Source organism: Telmatherina bonti, assembly GCF_933228915.1.
Source record: "Telmatherina bonti genome assembly, chromosome: 4".
NCBI classification, from domain to species: domain Eukaryota; kingdom Metazoa; phylum Chordata; class Actinopteri; order Atheriniformes; family Telmatherinidae; genus Telmatherina; species Telmatherina bonti.
Window position 1 is genome coordinate 14,913,108 of NC_136622.1, and position 17,500 is coordinate 14,930,607.

At 40.2% G+C, this 17,500-nt stretch overlaps 3 protein-coding genes across 7 annotated transcripts in view; 2 read left to right on the forward strand and 1 right to left on the reverse strand.

Annotated features, from left to right (window-relative positions):
- Nucleotides 1–391, forward strand: part of cdk11b (cyclin dependent kinase 11B) — a 17,092-nt gene extending 16,701 nt beyond the window's left edge. For 3 of the 4 annotated variants that reach the window (XM_079239198.1, XM_079239200.1, XM_079239199.1), the window contains exon 20: nt 1–390. This exon is cut by the window's left edge and continues 158 nt beyond it. The gene's annotated coding sequence lies outside the window, so the exon portion shown is untranslated. The other variant, XM_079239201.1, reaches the window with a different exon arrangement.
- Nucleotides 392–1,664: 1,273 nt separating this feature from the next.
- Nucleotides 1,665–10,497, reverse strand: mmp23ba (matrix metallopeptidase 23ba). The gene is made up of 8 exons (XM_079239205.1): nt 10,241–10,497; nt 5,678–5,814; nt 4,860–4,999; nt 4,245–4,412; nt 3,973–4,137; nt 3,007–3,117; nt 1,947–2,073; nt 1,665–1,860 (listed from the first exon to the last, which is right to left on the reverse strand). Exons 1-8 carry the CDS (start codon nt 10,373–10,375, stop codon nt 1,686–1,688), a joined length of 1,158 nt encoding a protein of 385 aa, XP_079095331.1. The 5' UTR covers nt 10,376–10,497; the 3' UTR covers nt 1,665–1,685.
- Nucleotides 10,498–13,763: 3,266 nt separating this feature from the next.
- The window catches only part of ubiad1 (UbiA prenyltransferase domain containing 1), a 4,151-nt gene continuing 414 nt past the window's right edge, over nt 13,764–17,500 (forward strand). Inside the window, exons 1-3 of one of the 2 annotated variants that reach the window (XM_079239202.1) lie at nt 13,764–13,806; nt 14,797–15,416; nt 16,997–17,500. The exon at nt 16,997–17,500 is cut by the window's right edge and continues 414 nt beyond it. In XM_079239202.1, the coding sequence (XP_079095328.1) occupies nt 13,793–13,806; nt 14,797–15,416; nt 16,997–17,484 (1,122 nt within the window). In that variant the 5' untranslated portion in view covers nt 13,764–13,792 and the 3' untranslated portion in view covers nt 17,485–17,500. Of the gene's footprint in view, nt 13,952–14,796; nt 15,417–16,996 lie in introns of both variants that reach the window. The other variant, XM_079239203.1, reaches the window with a different exon arrangement.

The following is a 17,500-nucleotide window of genomic DNA, read 5'->3' on the forward strand; positions in this document are numbered from 1 at the left end:
GTTTAAAGCCGGATGGTTTGGAGCCAAAAGCCAGATCAGTATCTGATCAATGACTTTTACCAAATAGTCAGGACTGTCTAACAGCAAGACTGATGGCTTAAACATGTCAAACTCCAGCATCTTCTCTGTAGTTCTCAGACATTTCAAGTGAGACCATTTCCACTTTTCAAGAAGAGGCAACCATAAATCTGTTAGAAGTTTAGCTCCTATGTTTGTTTCTTTTGACCTTTTACTCATGAGAGAGGACCAGATTTTATAAATGGTTGGTATTTCCTGACTGCCTGAGCTACTGTATGATGATGATGATGATAATGATGAGTTCACTGTATGCTCCGGTCAGCATTGCGTTTGAAATCACCTTCAAAATGTCAGCTCATGTGATGAAAAAGAAACCGTGCTTTTGCTAGAAATAAAATTTGAGACTTTTGTTTTGTCTACCATTTCTCCATGTATTTATAAACTGTCCTCGCTATGCAAACACAGCTGTAAAGCGCCAGAGGAGAAAAAAAACTAAAGGGAAGCTGAGTCTAGAAGAAATCCAGCCTTCAACCCAACTCCAAAGTCACGGTCCAAAAGTGATGTCATTCTTTGAGCCGCATTCTTTGTCTTAGTACTTTTTTTTTTTTTAATTTTATGAAGGGGCGGTTGTTTTTAAATGGCTTTACAACATCTGAATTAAACCAATAAATCCTCTGATTGCGTGCCAAAGAAAAACAAACAGCACAGCTTCAGACGCTGTTAGACTGCACGGTACTTAAACTGCATCAGACACAGAAAAGTCCTTCTGTCCTGGGGCTTGTATACCTGGCACTAAATGGAAATTTTCATTAATCAATTTTATCTGTCCCCTGCCCCCGCCGGAGCCCTTTCTGCATATTATTACACCTGATGTGTTGAATAAGCTTGGAGAGAGAGCTGCTGGTGGGACTGACTGCCCAGTATCTGGAAGCAGACTGCTGGCTTCACTGTGAAGCTAGTAAAGTAAGCTAGACGTCTGAGGTGCTCCATGTGCTGTTTTCAGTCCAAATAGCTCCAAAAGCTGTAGGCAATATTGCTTATTCTGGCTTTAGTGACTTAGTTTTGATCAGTAAGTAAATTATTAAAATGGCAAGAAAAGAAGCAAGTGCTTCAGAACTATTAAAAAAAAAAAAAACGAAACATGGATTTTTTTAAAATTTTGGATGAGAAGTTTTCCACAAGGATTAATTTTTTTAAGCCCCCAGTCAGTTTTCCAGTGGCCGTAAATTAGTTTGACCTGTGTGAATGACTTTGAACATAGACTACACATAAAAAGTTGACTATAACACTTTGAAACTGGTTAAGCCTCATTTTTCAGAGGTTCTCGTAAGAATGCATGGGTGGCCTTGGACCTCATTTATATGTTTGTCTCAAGAGCGTAGAAGAAGTCCAGCCTGAACTAATCCCGAGATGTAGAAGTCTCGAACAGCTGACACAGTCTGCTCAGACTTCATCACCAAATAAAATATAAATCTCAACGTCTGCCATGCAGAGCTTTTCACGGTCAAGCAGTATTTTCCACATTAATACCTCCTGTCGAGCGTTTATTATTTGCACATACAAAAATGCATTTTAAAATGACAGTCAACAGCAGACACGTTTATGTGGATGATACAAGAAAGAAACAAAATATGTGCCTTAGTGTCCTGCTTGGCGTGAGGGGGACCTCAGAAACGAACGCGTACCCTCCATGAGTAGTTAGTGAGAACTTTGTCTTTTTTCCTCACAATGCAGGTGTACGTGCCTTCATTGATGGCATTGGCCACTATGGTGATGTGGTCGTCTTTCAGGGAGATGTAGTTTGGGTGCGAGTACTCCAGCAGCTCCCCATCTTTGTACCAGCTGCAACAAGAGTCAGAGTTCAGACACGTTCAACATGATCATCACGGCAGCTTTATATTCTCATATAACACATCAAAGACACTCACTATACTTTGCCTTTCCTCGATGCAATTTTCTTCCCGCAACGAAAAGTAAGCTTCTTCCCCTCGATGACCAGTTTGTGTTTGGTCCTTGGGGGAGTCGGGGTTGGTGCTACGGTGGGAAAAGGGAATTCTGCAGAGAGTTAAAAGGGAAGACTTTAGCAGGTGCACCACTGTGAGGAAATATAAAGATGAAACTATATTTATTTGAACATGTTCTTTACCATTTAACAATCACTGGAAACACTGATTTCCATCCAAACTTTCATTTCAAACCACATCACATCAGACACTTTCTGCGCTGACCCGCCGGCCGTGTAGCAGGCTTATCAATATAATCTCTTCCAGCTGGTTTCTAACAAACAGCAGGCAGCGTGCTGATCAACTCATAGTCTGCTTAAAACACCGTCATTTTTGTTAATGCTGCAAAAATCCAAATTGACCTTGTGTGTCTCTAACCCTCAAGCCACAGTCTGAAATTCCAGCGGTTTGGAGTCACTTAGGAATTTTCCACAGCCGTACAACGTCTCCCAATCAACAATGAGGAACAGATTGCTGCAAGCCAGGAATCGTATCATCATGCCTCTCCAAACTGTCCCTTGTCTCTGACAAAAAAAAAATCTCAGAAAGCCACAACAATCTGTGGCTGTGCTACATAAGAGTTGTTTCCTGTTGTGTAATAGGAGACATCAACACCCGAGCATCCCACTATAAGCCTAAAGAAGCTTAGGCATTCAGATTGCTTTATGTGTCAGACTTAGTGTAAAGCAGCGCTCATTATGACAGCAATCAGCAGGTACTGGCTCTATACAGCCTCTTTGGAGACTCTGCCATTTTCCAAGAATAAAGTATAAAACTCTCCCAGCAGACGGTGTAATCTCCCCTCAAATCAAACTCTTGAAAACTTCCATCACAGCTTTGTGTGACTGGACCTGTTGGCTCCCGTTGCTCCATTGGCAAACGGTTCACAGCAGCTCCTTACGCTGTTCAATTGAGAGAAAACTTTCCTTTTTTTTTTTTTTTCTCTCCTCTGGACTGCTGCTGCTGCTGCTTTCTGCTGTCTTACCGTAACAGAAATCACAGCTGGAGGGGCAGTGCTTCTGCATCAGCCTTCGCTTGCTGTCGCAATAGCCTTTCCGAGCCCAGGCAGGGCAGATAAATAACCGGTCCAAACATCCTGGAAGAGACACGGAGATAGAGGGAGGACGACAACCAGACAGCAGTTCTCAGTCAGCAGCAACAGAAATTGGATCCCTGATCTGCTTTTCACGCCAGTGAAAATGACTCACTTTAATACACACTAATGATGACTCATGAGTAGTTTTTACTGTATTCATTAATGCCACGTTGGCTTTCGCTGCTAGCCGTCAAAGACAAACTCTGTGGTTTATATTCTTGTGAATTCTGACCAAAAATGTGCAAAAGATTTTGTATTTCTAGTTGTTTTTTTTAAAAGAGATAATTCATTTATTTCAATCTGATGTAATGGCGGGATCAGACTACAAAATGTTTGTATTTTAAGATAATCACTAAGTCAGATCAAACCATCACTTAAATCTTTGCCCTAGCTGTCCTATAGTCATGAAGACGGCATGTTCAACTCCAACTATTGAGAACTTGTCATCTGTCGTGATAGCTGACGGGGCATTTGGATTAAAAGCAGACATCCTTACATACTTTTGGATGACAATGTAACAGGATCTTTTGTAAGAGTTGTTAAACTAGGTGGAGAACAGCAAAACAATCTCTGTGCTGGTCCAAGATTTCTAAAGCTATTGGACACTAGTGGACATTCTGCACTCATTTTTGCTTCAGACGCCCCAGATCTGTCATGATGGACTATAATATAGTTTGATTGCAGTGAAAAACTTGGACTTCGCATTGAACTTCTACTCTTCCAACAGCCTTTTGGATGAATTGCAAGGCATTATTTAGACAAAATAAGTCCAAAATGTTCAGTTGTCCTTGATAAAACAGTAAAACTTTACTAAAAACTGCACATACTAGGTATGTAAGAAACACGAGGACATACCATATAGACGGTGCAAACCCCACACCTCATCCTGTGTGATTAGCTTGCGCCCTGTCAGAGTTGCATTTAGGTGCATTATAGCATTTGGATCCATAGAGTGCATGAGACCAAGGACATGACCGATTTCATGAGTTGCCACATGGACAAGATCCGTCAGCCAAACCCCTGCAACAAAGATAAAGCAGAGCATTCTCTCTCATATTCTCCACTTTGGAGTCTGGTGCATCCATCATATTATGATGTGTTTCAACAAACATAATGAAGATACATGCCTTTCTTCCAACTGAAGCGCATGTTTCCAAGACTCCAGTATTCGCTGTTGTCAAAGTGGATCTCGCCTGTTGGCGGGAAGAATGCATGAGCCAATTCTCCTGTGATGCCGTCGAAACAATGGTGCAAGTAGGACTGCAAGCAGTCTGTGTGGTTGACTGGGTAAAAGCCTGCCAAAACACAGAGAGATAAATACCTCTGAGAGGAGGAGGAAAGCCCTCGCTCAATTATTTCTGCTCCATGTAGACTACAGCAGGGAGAAGATGGATAACAAAAGACAGAGAGCCCTTTGCACAACCATCACATTGCAGGATGACAACCATGCCTCTCACTGTGCACTCAAGGGCACCCAAAGGGACAAATGAAACATAACTTAGCCTGTTTTACCATGAGATGACATATATGGAAGTTGTCAAGCATCCCCCTTTTTTTAAAATTTAGAATTAAGAATCATACTGAATATAAGCTTGGTAAAATAGTCGCGTAAGTGTTACTCAATGAGTTTGGAAGCAAAGCTGCTTCTGTGATGACAGCATGGAGAGAGAAACGGTAACGAATCAGTTCAGAGCCAAGGAACATCTGTTGCGGACTGATTCAGCCGCATGCAGAGTACTCGCCGATCTTAATGTCTGCCTCTTGGTCAGCTGGCACCTCTCTGAACGTGAAGGGCGAGACGTCGCTCCACATGCCAAAAGCCTTGGCAATGCCGCGACGTGTGTCGCTGGCGTTTATCAAGTTTGTAGGGAAGGAGAGCAACCTGTTGGGAAACAAAAGAATTGTGTAGTCAATGCTGGTCTCTGTGTAAATTCCTCCACAGAGGAAGAATCTGCCAAAAATACAATGACTACTGTTCAGACATGCAAGAAATCCCACAAGCACTGCAAGTACAGCTCCATTACCGAGACATCATGCTCTTCTGTTGCTCCGCCAGGATTAGATTTACACTGACACTTTTGGTTTAATCAGTCTGCACCAACCTTTCCTCTATTTTAGGAAGTATATCAGCTAATTATCCACTGTTTGTGTGCCGGCAACTTAAGGTTGTCCGATCACAAAAACTTCTCTGAGGTTCAATCTAATCTTGCCAATGGAGACTTTATGGGATCGTTTTACAGCTCCAGAAAGAGTAAAGTTGCTGGAACTTTTCCGAACACATAGTGCTGCGCAATCCAAACTGTTTTGAAGCAAAGCCGCTGGAGTGTGTGTGCAGAACCTCTCTGTGTGCTTTCTAATTTTCCCCTTCTCTGCAAATGAAAGCCCAGACTTGTGTATGGCATTCATTGTCAGATGATTACTTCTCTCGCAGACGCAACATCAGTCCAGCTCTCATCTTTATGCTCTTAACACAGTGATATCCTCTAAAAGACTAACAAAACAGATCCACATCCATGCTAAGCTGTTGTTTTGACAAGAGGAGAAAGTGTGAATAAAATACTTGTATGTGAGCTTGAATTTATCCCATTTGAGCTTCTCCGGGGTGAGGGTGTAGCGCTTGTTCCTGGAGAGGTGAAGCACTTGTGACCGGGCCTCTTTGCGGATCCCAATGAGCAACACGGTGGTGTGAGCTTCTTCCTTGGACAAAGCAGAAACCTTTAATGATTCACCTCACCGTGTAAAGTTAGGCTCTAGAGAGCAGAAGACTAGCTTAGACTCTTTAAATTCAGAGAGAATTTGGTTTTTGCAAGAAAAATGACTGTAATAAAGTCAGTCTTTGCTGGATGGTGTTGTGTTGAAAGTTACAGCTTCTAGTTCTGTGTTTTGGATGAGAAAGTTGGATTTTCGGTTTTCATGCAACGGCTTTCCATTTGAAGCAAAGTGCCACTGGTCAGCAGTAAAGATGTTTTACCAGTATTAAGTGTGAGCCTTTTCACAGATCCGCTGTGGCTGATATGTCTTTGGGGATGTGCAACACCAGCTCCAAATAATCACATCTGGATTCTCAAGTCTTTTATTGCTTTAAAGGGCCGTCTAATGGTGCTTTGCTGTTTAGCGATTTCATAAATATTCTGACTGGAGTCAAAGTGTGGTTCGTCCTGACTGCAATATTCCATGATAGCACAAGTTGATAAATCTATAACTTTTTATGGAGATGACTTTAAGTAATAAATCCCCTTTTCAACACTTGAATAAGCGCCATGATTCCAAACCAAGAAGCCTGTTCTGAGCTTTACAACAGGAGTGTATCTTGTCCTTCCTGACAACTGACTGACACAACATCCTATGAGAGTGTGTGTGTGCGTGTCTATCTATCTGTGTGTGTCTAGAATGGGGACAGAAGGACAGTATGGTGACATGTAACAAAGGACAACAGACCAGGATTCAAACCTCTGAAGAAGCTATTGTTTCTGTACCAGCTGAACTAAAGACCACCCTGCTTGGGTTAGAAAGGCCAACACCCTTTATATCTTTAAAATCAGGCTTAAAACCTTTTGATAAATCTTAGAGTAGTCATCCCCTAGTTAGGCTAGTTTAGCATGCCATTGCCATGAAATGAGAAATTTTAATTTAGTCATTTTCCATGTATTTATCACATCCCTGATGTATGAACTTGTATTAATCTTCTTCTCTCTCAGCAGGTGTCCCTGGTTGAAATGCGTGGTGCTTGTTGATTCCTCTGTTCTGTCATCTCTGTTTACAACTGGTGGAGGTGGACAGCCGCCATCCCTGAGCCAGGCTCTGCTGGAGGACTTTCCTTCCTGTTAAAAGGGAGTTTTTTTTCCTTTCCACAGTTGCCTGCCACCCCTTGCAAGCTCAAGATAGGGCACTGAATGGCAGAGAAGGGTTGATGCAATTGTTTTCCCTTAGATTACTTTTTAAAAAATGAATAGGTTTATACAAATACAGAAGAAATACAATGCTGGAATATATAAAAGTGTTGATTTGTTTTAACTGGATCACAATAAAGGGCCTTGAATTGATTATGTCTGTAAACTGCCTTGAGATGACTTTGCTGTGAATTGGCACTAAACAAAAAAAGACCTGGAGAAAGAGACAAGAAAATTTGAGAAAAAAATGTAAGTTCCCATAAAGCACAGCAGATTCCTTTAGCAGCAACAAGCATCAACAGACTTCCTACACCAGGCTGCCTGTTGAAATTGAGTAATCTGGGATGAATGACCTTAATGACCCAAAGCATACTGCCAAGAAACCAGTAGCAGTTTCAGGAAAAGTCGGTAAAAGCTCTGAAGCGATCCAGCCACAGTCTGTTCCAGAACCTAGTGGAAGGTCTCTATTGAGGCTTTAGAAACCTGAAAATGCACTTTAACTCCCTCAGCCTGGTTTAGCTATAACGTTTCTGAGACTATGAATGGGAGAAACGTCCAAAGCAATGGTGTGCCAAGCTTACAGCATCATTCCCAAGAAGACTCAAGGCTGCCAAAGGTCTTTAATCAAGTACCAATCGAAGGGTCTGCATACTTTTATAAATGGAATATAAATTTATTTTAAGCTGAATCTGAAACATAAAATGTAGAAAGCTTGAAAGGGGCTAACAAGCTTTTAACCAAGGTTGACAGTTTGCAGGGGGAGACTTTGTATCTGTTTCCACGCATCCTCCTACAGAGTCCTGCGGTAAAATCATCTGACCTGGATGGATTAACATTGCATGGAAGGTTATCACTGTTCTGCTCCTCTACATGTATAGGTGAATATTCTGGTACTGCTGAACTACTGTCACTATTTAAAACAAGTAGTGACATTTCTTACACGTCGGAGTGCTGGCTCTTCAAGATAAATGAATGAAATGTTTGTCAAGCAAAAGCTTGAGTCTTTTATATTTACATTTGTTTGTCACTGCACATTATCACCAGATGTATGCACAGTGAATTTAAGTGTTTCAACAAGAAACAGGACGTGATTATATCAGAGAAATACAATCTCCAACATGCACCAGACCTGATTTCTTTCTGCCTAATAATCTTTATCAATATTGACCAAAACAAAATCAACACTAATTGTGCTCTGCTAACATTTTTAAAACTTATATTTTTGCAGATGTGTGTTCAGGACCAAGAAACATCATAATACAACAGCCCTTAAAGCCCCACTTTGGATCCTCCTGCTTTTGGAGGTAACAACACAAACTTTATAACTTGCGTACCTCAGGACTGATGAGACTATCAGGTGTGAGATGTCAGATGTGTAACAGAACTTACCAACCAAATGCAGGGTGCACTAAGCGTTAAGGCTCCGGTGCATCCATCAACACTGTCAAACAGCATCAGACATGTCCTATCAGGATCCGAGGTGCAGCCAAGAGGAGGCCATGTGCCAAGTTTAAGCTCCTGGACAGGCTTTAAACCCCGCTACTCACATGACTACACTTAGCGTTTGGGTGAATAACGCTACAAACTCATCTATGAAGAGACAAACAGTTTATACAATCACTGTCTTTGAAAAGTGTTTTTAAAATGACTGAAGAATCAAATGTTCTTACATTGATGCCAAATCAAGCCAATACAATACAACGTATGCAGTAGCGTTTTCTTACTGGGTAAAATGCTGAAGCTGGAAAGTACATATCAAAGTTTACTCCCTTGACTTTGTAACCTTCCCCCTATCCTCTGGTTCCTTTTCCTGCTTCACCCAGTCAAGACTAATAGATGCAGCACTTCCTTCATTTCCTTCCCAAAATAGTGAAACAGGGACAGACAGTCTGGTGGACTGTTCAACTCTGTTGCTGAGCCTGAACATGGTGATCCTGAAATAAAGAATGATATTTCTCCACTGACTAACCTGCACAAGAAGTGGTTTTTTTTTTTTTTTTTTAACAGCAGTTGCAGTCCAGACCTTAGGTGACACACTGAAGTCATGTGTTCAGTGACTTATGAGGGGTTTGATGTATTAAGGCCAGCACAGCTTTTCCGGTGTCATGTCATATTATATTCACTGCACATCTACTCTCATACTTTGGCTCAAATCAAGATGAACTGCAAACCTTGAGGACCGAAGCAAGCCCTCTAGACTAAACCCAAGAGCCAGCAGTGAGCGCAGACTCGCAGAGCAAAACATCTGAGAAAAAATCTATGAGGATCCACAGAGGAGTCTGGAAGAATTTAACCTCAAATTGCTAAACAAGGGATTATGATCTTCATTCCAAGGCTTAGAAACTTCTTCAACCAACGCTTTACTTTGTATAGAACTGAAAACTTTTCCTAATTTTCTTTTGCTTTAACCTGAGAAAAGTTTGGATATTTCAAAAGAAGATGGTGTTAATTAACTTGATGCTGGCATGCCTTGTTGCATATTACTCACTTAAGCTGGTATTTTCCTGAAGCATCTATGTCAGTTATGCAATCCCCGCCAGCAGTCCTTTTGATTGACACATTATGAGAGCATATGGCAAAGGGAATGACATAAAGCTATTCCTCAGGCTCTGTATCACAGTGGGTGGCTGGCAATGACTGAAGTGTGTGAAGGAGCATATTTATCCAATCTACTGAACATATTACAGGGATCCACTCCACTCCCCAAGCTAATTCTGGTATTTGTCAAATTTCACCTTCACTCATTGTAAAAGTCAGTGATCTCATCTGCTGGCGTTTCACTGATGATTGTTTTACAAATATTAAAACTGACTGGACTGAGGATACCTGTTAAAAAATCTTGCTTTATATCTCTTATTTTGATTCCTCTGCTACAGACAAGACCTACCTAAACAGCAGTAAAATTTTGTTAATGTTGGCTATATAATGTCTTAATATTCTAACAAATCATAACTAACTGTGTTTCTCTTACACTTTCACACAGGTTCAATATTGCTGCGAGTTACAAAAACAGTAAACAGTCAAGATGCAAAACTTATACGGCTACTTTGGATAAAATCAGAGATAATTTAGCAATTTTAATCACTTTTTTTTCTTGCCAGCGTGCAGCATGACAAGCGCATGAAGCAAATCTTGCAGAATTATGAATGGATCTCTCCGTGGGGTTTGGTAACGAGTTACCTAAAGTGATAAACAGCATCCATTCCTTCTGTCATGAAGCGGTGACAGCATACCTCTAACCTCCAGGATGGGAAGGCTGTGGTTGGTTGCGTCCCTGCGAACAGCAGGCTGAGCAGCGCAGCGGCCAGCAGAGGAGCGAAGCCCCAGGCTCCCCTCCGGAAACTTCTGGGAATCCGACAGCACGCCATGGTTTGCGATATGAAGCCTCCAGGAGAAGAAATGTAAAGTCGCTCTACGAGGACTTTCCCCACTTTACCATCAATGGCCCGGATTCTACTTTAGCCTACTTCTTGGCCATGGCACGCGTCATTCGCGTGTTATATCCTGTGCTGCAGTCCAGCCCGAGGACCGGATAGTGAAAGCAAGGCAGACTGCACATCAGCTCTGCTCGGCTCTCTTCCGCGCGGTGCGCGTGCCAGCTGGCTGGCCTCACATTTCTCTAGCTGGGGCAGGGGGTCAGTGTCGAGACGATCTAATGAAAACCAAACGCGCGCGCGCACTGTCCGCCGCACCACTTGTTGCAACCAGAATCCCAGTTAAAGCAGAGTCAGATGGCTTCTTATTCCGGACACGATTGTAAGGTTTATGTAATGCAATTTTTGAAAGAAAGAAAGAAAGGAAGGAAGAAAGAAAGAAAGAAAGAAAGAAAGAAAGAAAGAAAGAAAGAAAGAAAGAAAGAAAGGAAGGAAGAAAGAAAGAAAGAAAGAAAGAAAGAAAGGAAGGAAGAAAGAAAGAAAGAAAGAAAGAAAGAAAGAAAGAAAGAAAGAAAGAAGCCTACTACGAATAAAATGACCAAAATGTCCCTTGTACCTTTTGTAAAGTTTTTACATGAAAATACAATTTACATTATATAATTTGACTAAACTTGATTTAGTTTATGCTGTTTGTTGTGTATTTGTTGTATCTGTGCTTTGAAACAGAAATAAAGACCTAAAAGTACACCCCTGGCTCAAGTCAAGTGAAGACATCATCGTCTGTTTTTCCAACATTTAAAGTCTCACAATCAGGAACAGCAACCAGACCAGCTTCATAACTTGTAGATATTTGGGGATATCTACGGAATTTCTCTAAACTTGGGAACATGAGGGCATTAAGGACACTGAATCCGTAAATGATATCACAGGCAAAGGCAAATATCAGAGAACCACAGCATAAGCTCTACAAATATAGAAAAAAAAGGAGTTCAGCAGGAAAGGTATGTCATGTAGTTGCAAGAATGTGAGGGTATGTGAAGAAAAATAAGTGTTTTGCTTTTGTAGCACACTGTTTCTCAAATGGGGGAATGCGTACCCTGTGGGTACTTCAAGGCATTCCAGGGGGTACATAAAATTTTTCAAAACATATCTTGTTTTATGTTTTCTTTAAAACATCCTTAAATAGAAAAAAAATATTGATATAATATTGTAAAAAATATTTACTATATTTCAATAAATGTAAGTGTATGTTTGTAGATTTACATTATTTCATTCCTCCCAAAGTCCAGCATTCCAACGTGAACCCCACACGTAACAAACCCCATCACATCCATCAGTCACTGTCTCCTTGACAACGCAAACAACGGAGACCTGGTTAAAGCGTAGAGATGTGCAAAATAATTGCCATTGTTTTGCATGGTTAAAGTTTAATAAAACTAACACAAATTAAAAAGTGCTGTATTTCATGTTCATACTTTGGGGTACTTGGCTGAAAAATGATTTTACAAGGGGTGCTGTGTTGTAAAAAGGTTGAGAACCGCTGTTGTAGCAGATGGAGCTGGAATCCCGCTGCCACAAAAGGCTATGATTTCTTCTCATATTCACAATGGATTTCATTATGGATATGTAATAAATCAGAAAACACTCAATTCTCAAGGTGAAAAAATATCACATTTGATCTATCTATCCCACCAAAGCTAAAAATGATCAAAAGTGTTGAAAACAAAATAAATTAACTAAGTTTTTTGCAAGTTAATCAATGAAAAAGCATCAGGCAAAATTCTTAAGCTCTTTGTGCATTTTGCAAGTCAAAAATCCGAATTTTCAAAGTATTTAAAGTTGTTGGGTAAATGTAAATAATCACTGTACCATAGTGATTTCAGTACCTGATAGTAGCTGTCTGCAGTATCAACAGACTCAGAGTGACACCTGTCTCACCTTTGCAGCACTTGTCCTCCTCGTTTCCTCCTCTTCCTCAGCATAACTTTGCTATATTCTGTGTTATGGCTAAGCTATGCCTTATTTCACATACAAGTATGATAAGCGGAAGAAAAGGTAGTTTTTACCAACTGGGTAGAGTTCAGACAAGATCTTGATATTAGTTACTTTCCAGTGTTTTTCATTTCCTGAAAAAGTTCATTTTCACCCCCAAATTACTGAAACATCAAAGTTCTAACATGAAAATGGATTCTACATCATAATAGTTGTTATTGATACACACATCACTACCAGAGACTAATGTCAAGAGTTGAACTAAAGAAGAGTAGACCTATACCCCAATGTTGTTGATAAATTCATGCTTGAAGAAGAACAATTTGTTGCCCTCAACCACTGCTGTACTGTCAGCACTTTTGGTTTCCTATATGAAGTGTGACATTTAAATATAATTGCCTTATGTTGTCTTTAAAATTTGGTATTTTAGAAACAGTGTTGCTTAAATAAAGTGATGTTCAAAGTGGCAATGTATAGGCAAAGAAACAGATGTCATTCCCCTGAGAAATGATCACCTTCTGCATGTTAGTTCTGCATAAATGGCTACTTTTATACTCACTATGCTGGTTGTGTTGAAACCAGAAAGTGGATAGTGTTGTATGTAGGCTATAGTGTAATGTAATGTTGTAATGATTTTTTTGTTTTAAATTCTGTACTGAGCTTTTAGCTACACATGATTGATGCAATGTTTTCAAAAGCCTCCGTTTTAATTAAATTCTGTCGAATATTAGGTTCTCTGCTATACATACAAGCACATCTCTTGTCATTTTGTTAAAAAAATAAAACAAACAAACAAAAAAACTTTACTGTAAATGGATTAAAAATTAATGAAAGTGCACTTTTTGGATAGTGACAATCTGAAATCTTTCCTTTCTTCCATTTTCACCAAGAGAATTGATATTTTCACAGTTCTGAGTGGTGGGTCATGGGTCAAATATGTACACACATACTCAGTCTGACCTTATCTACATTTTGCAATAGATAAATAGTCTGTGCAATGTTTCCACAGACTGCCTGCAGTAAGCGATGGAACCTTGTGGGCTGCAGTGGTGGTAAACTAGGCTCCCGATGACTAAGTAATATACCGGTTTGGGGGCATTAGATGAGGACTGTTATTAGTAATATACACATTTTAATACCATAATCATTGACATGTTTTTCTTTAATATTCATGATTCACTGCCAATTCAAGTTTTTTTTTTTTTTTTTTTTTTAATTTCTTTTTTTTTTTTTTATCACAACCGGTTATGTTTGGTAGAATTTTCTAGCTGAATTTTAGCTTAACATTTTTGGGCTTAATATTTAACTTAATTCATACAGCCCTAAACCGAGTAGCGGTCACAAAGGGACGGCGGAACCATTTGTACAAGAACACGATTTGCCCGATCTCTACATACCGTTGCACTCGTGGCGGAGGAAATGGCGTCCGTCAGGTGCGTTGGAGTTTCCAGTGTCCAGCCAGTTACGTACCCTCTAAATTGACACGTAGTCTCTCCCAGCGCCAGGCTCAGTGTGCTCAGAAAAATGTTTGCGGCTGTAAAGAACCTGAGTTTGTGTCGGACACTGAAGAGGTAGCCGGTAAGACCTGCTGCTGTCAGACATTTCCTTCCGTTGTGTGAGGTTAGCTCGGATAGCCATTAGCTCTAATCCCATAATCTGAGTAGAGAGCCTCAGGTAGTCTGTCGGTCTCTGGTTTTCATATTATGTGTGCTAATTTACTCATTTATGTAATTTAGTAAACTCTCGAGTGTTAGTGGTTTTAAACGAAATAACACGTGTACCAGTAAGATTGATAATTAGCCTCTAAACACGGTTCACTCTGTTCATATTTTAAATAAAATACCTTAAAAGCCCTTAAAGTTTGCTCGCAATGTATCTGTTGTGTTGCTCTTTTTTTTTTTTTTTTTATTTGTTTTTTTTGTTTTTTTTTTACTTTAAACAAAGTAGCCTGCGAAATGATACGAGAGTGGGTGTCTTTGGGGAAGTCTATGAATGTCAGCGTATTTAAAGGAGTGATCAACTCCGAAATTTGCCTAGTTGATCACTCAGTAAGACACCGAATATACCTAAATTGTTTAGAAATGATGTACGCACAAACTGGATACATTTAATTTGAGAGACGAATTCAATTCAACTTTATTTATATAGCGTCAAATCACGACAATGCTATTTCAAGACGCTTTACAGAGAGGAAAAAAAAACATAATGAAAGCCAATTCATAATAGCCTATATAAGGAAACCAACAGATTGAGTTCAACTCTCTATATATCTCTATAGCGAAAACAAAGCAGCAAATTCAGTTCAGTAAGTACACAAATGGGTTAGTGAAAATTGCGACTCAATCTCATGATAGGAATTGCAAACATAACATCTGAGGTCACATTCCTGAAACCCTCCTGATGTGTTTTTTTAATTCCTACAGGAACACCAGACTAACATTTTGGAGTTTTGCTGAAGGTGTAAACCCCTGCAGAGGAATGGCCAAGGAGCAGAGGCAAAGCAGGGCAGAAACATTTGTACTGGCTGGATCAAATGGTCATAATGGCCAACAGTGGCAGACTGGTGTGAATAACTCAGGACAAAATAACCCTTCTGCCACTAACCATATTTCGAGGATGGCCCGTGTTGCCTCCGATGTCAAACACAAGTGTGCAGCGTATGTGCTAGCGCTGAGACCATGGAGCTTCAGTGCCTCGCTGACACCCGTTGCCCTCGGCAGTGCCTTGGCGTACAAACTGGAGGGCTCTGTGGATTTGGTTGTTCTGATGGTGTGTGCGGTTGCTGTCCTCGTAGTCCATGGAGCGGGCAATCTTGTGAACACCTACTATGACTTCTCTAAAGGAATTGACCACAAGAAGAGCGATGACCGAACTCTTGTGGATGAAATTTTGGCGCCACAGGATGTTGTCATGTTTGGTGCTTTGCTGTATTCTTTGGGGTGCTTGTGTGCCACACTGCTCTACTTCCTTTCTACACTTAGACTGGAGCACTTAGCCCTTATTTACTTTGGGGGACTCTCCAGCTCATTTTTATACACCGGAGGTGAGTAAACGTAGGCCAGAGTTTTCTTGAATTGGTGTTTCAATGCTTTTTGGTCAGTGCAGTAAATATTAGTACATACATTTTGTTTTTAAGCTGCTTTAGATATCACTTTACTTTGGTGACAGTAAACTAAGCTGTGTGGTGTTGACAGTGATGACTTACTCAGTACAACGCGTTACTGTAAATAAACGGTATCTAGAGTTAACAAGAACCAATACACTGAGAAGGAAGTCAAAGCAAGCATGTCACCTTGGTAATGTACAAAACAAAACCGGAGGAAGTTCCCCTGAAAGTTGTTTCAGTTCAGCATACTATGACTATTTCTCCACGTCAAAAAATTCGCTTTGTATAAAATGTTTCATATTTATTTGTATTTAAATATTTTATTTTTATTTTCTGTGTTGTGAAGAAATGGCCATGTTTATTTGAAACTGCTCATTTTTAACTTGATCACATGTGAGTAACGTATTTGTGAGGTCAGACTGTGGATTACTTGTATGCTTTACCCACTTCATTCTTTTAAATTAAGTTTGAAAAAAAGTCTCAAGGGAGTGCTTAAACTCTTACGTAAAACTCCAAAATGTGGATTAAGTAAATTTGATGTGATTTAAAATTTTTTTATTAAGCAAATTTAATAACAACCTCAGCTGACCAGTGTTGTACAAAAAAGCTGATAAAATCCCTAAATTGACATTAAAATAGAATAAATCAATGTGTCTTAAGAAGATACAAGAGTAAATCTGCAATATAATAGTAAAATAAATAAAATACATGAAAGCAACATAAAAAGGCATATAAGAACATAGACACGCTAAAGTCAAGAAAGCTCAAGCTGGAGGAAAAACCAGTGAGACTCCAGCTTATCAGTGTCACCTTAACCATCAAACATCTCACTGTTAGGTTTTGGATTTGTGTGTTTAACCCAATGGACGTCCAGACTCTGGTGTTTTCCATCACTTTGAAAACTGTCTGTCTGGAGTGGAATATTCTTGTCTTGATACCGGGTCTCAGGTTGCAGATGTGTCAGAGACAGAAATGCAGAACACACTCATTAAAAGTAACAGCACTTATTAAAATGGTATCACCAAAACAGTTTTAGGTTCAGACTGAAAGATGTCTTTAAAGCAAAGTTTTTACCTCAGTATAACCCTGTTTGCACGGCCTATGTACATTGCTAATCAAAGCACTGAATATTTTATCCTGTTTAATGTGTTTTACTGGGAAGTTTGTTCCTAATTTGGTTTTCACTGTGTTCCTAAAATTTACATAAGCATTTTAGGGAGGCATAAGACCCTGAATTTAATTGTTAAAGACCCCAAACTTTATGTGAATTGTTAAACAGCTGGAGTTCAGTTAGTCGTCCTACACCTGGACTGTTTCTTTAATTAGTAGTTTAGTAGATTTTTCCTGTGAGGCTCAGAAGTTTTTAAGCGTATAAGTTACAGTTGGACCAGGAGTTTCCCATATGGCGCAGTAGATATACCTCAGTCTTTTGGAAGTTCGTCACCAGATTATTGACAACTAGTGATCACAAAGTTAAATGTGTTTATTCTTTTTATTTATTTACTTTTTCTTTCCAGGCATCGGCCTCAAGTACGTGGCACTAGGAGACGTAGTTATCCTCATTACCTTCGGCCCTCTGGCTGTCATGTTCGCCCACGCTGTGCAGGTTGGTTACCTCTCGGTGCTGCCGCTGGTATATGCTGTTCCGCTGGCTCTCAACACAGAAGCCATCCTCCACAGCAACAACACAAGAGACATGGACTCTGACAAGCAAGCAGGCATCGTTACCCTGGCCATCCTCATTGGCCCCACACTATCTTATGTTCTCTACAACCTTTTGCTCTTCGTCCCTTATGTGCTGTTTTGCATCCTGGCCACCCGTTACACCATCAGCATGGCGCTACCTCTGCTCACGCTGCCCATGGCCTTCCCCTTGGAGAAGCAGTTCAGGAGTCGGTGCTATGCCAAGATCCCCCAGAAAACAGCCAAGCTCAACCTCCTCATGGGACTTTTCTATGTGTTTGGAATCATTCTGGCACCTCCCAGCAGCTTGCCTTTGCTGTGATTAGATTTGATGTTGT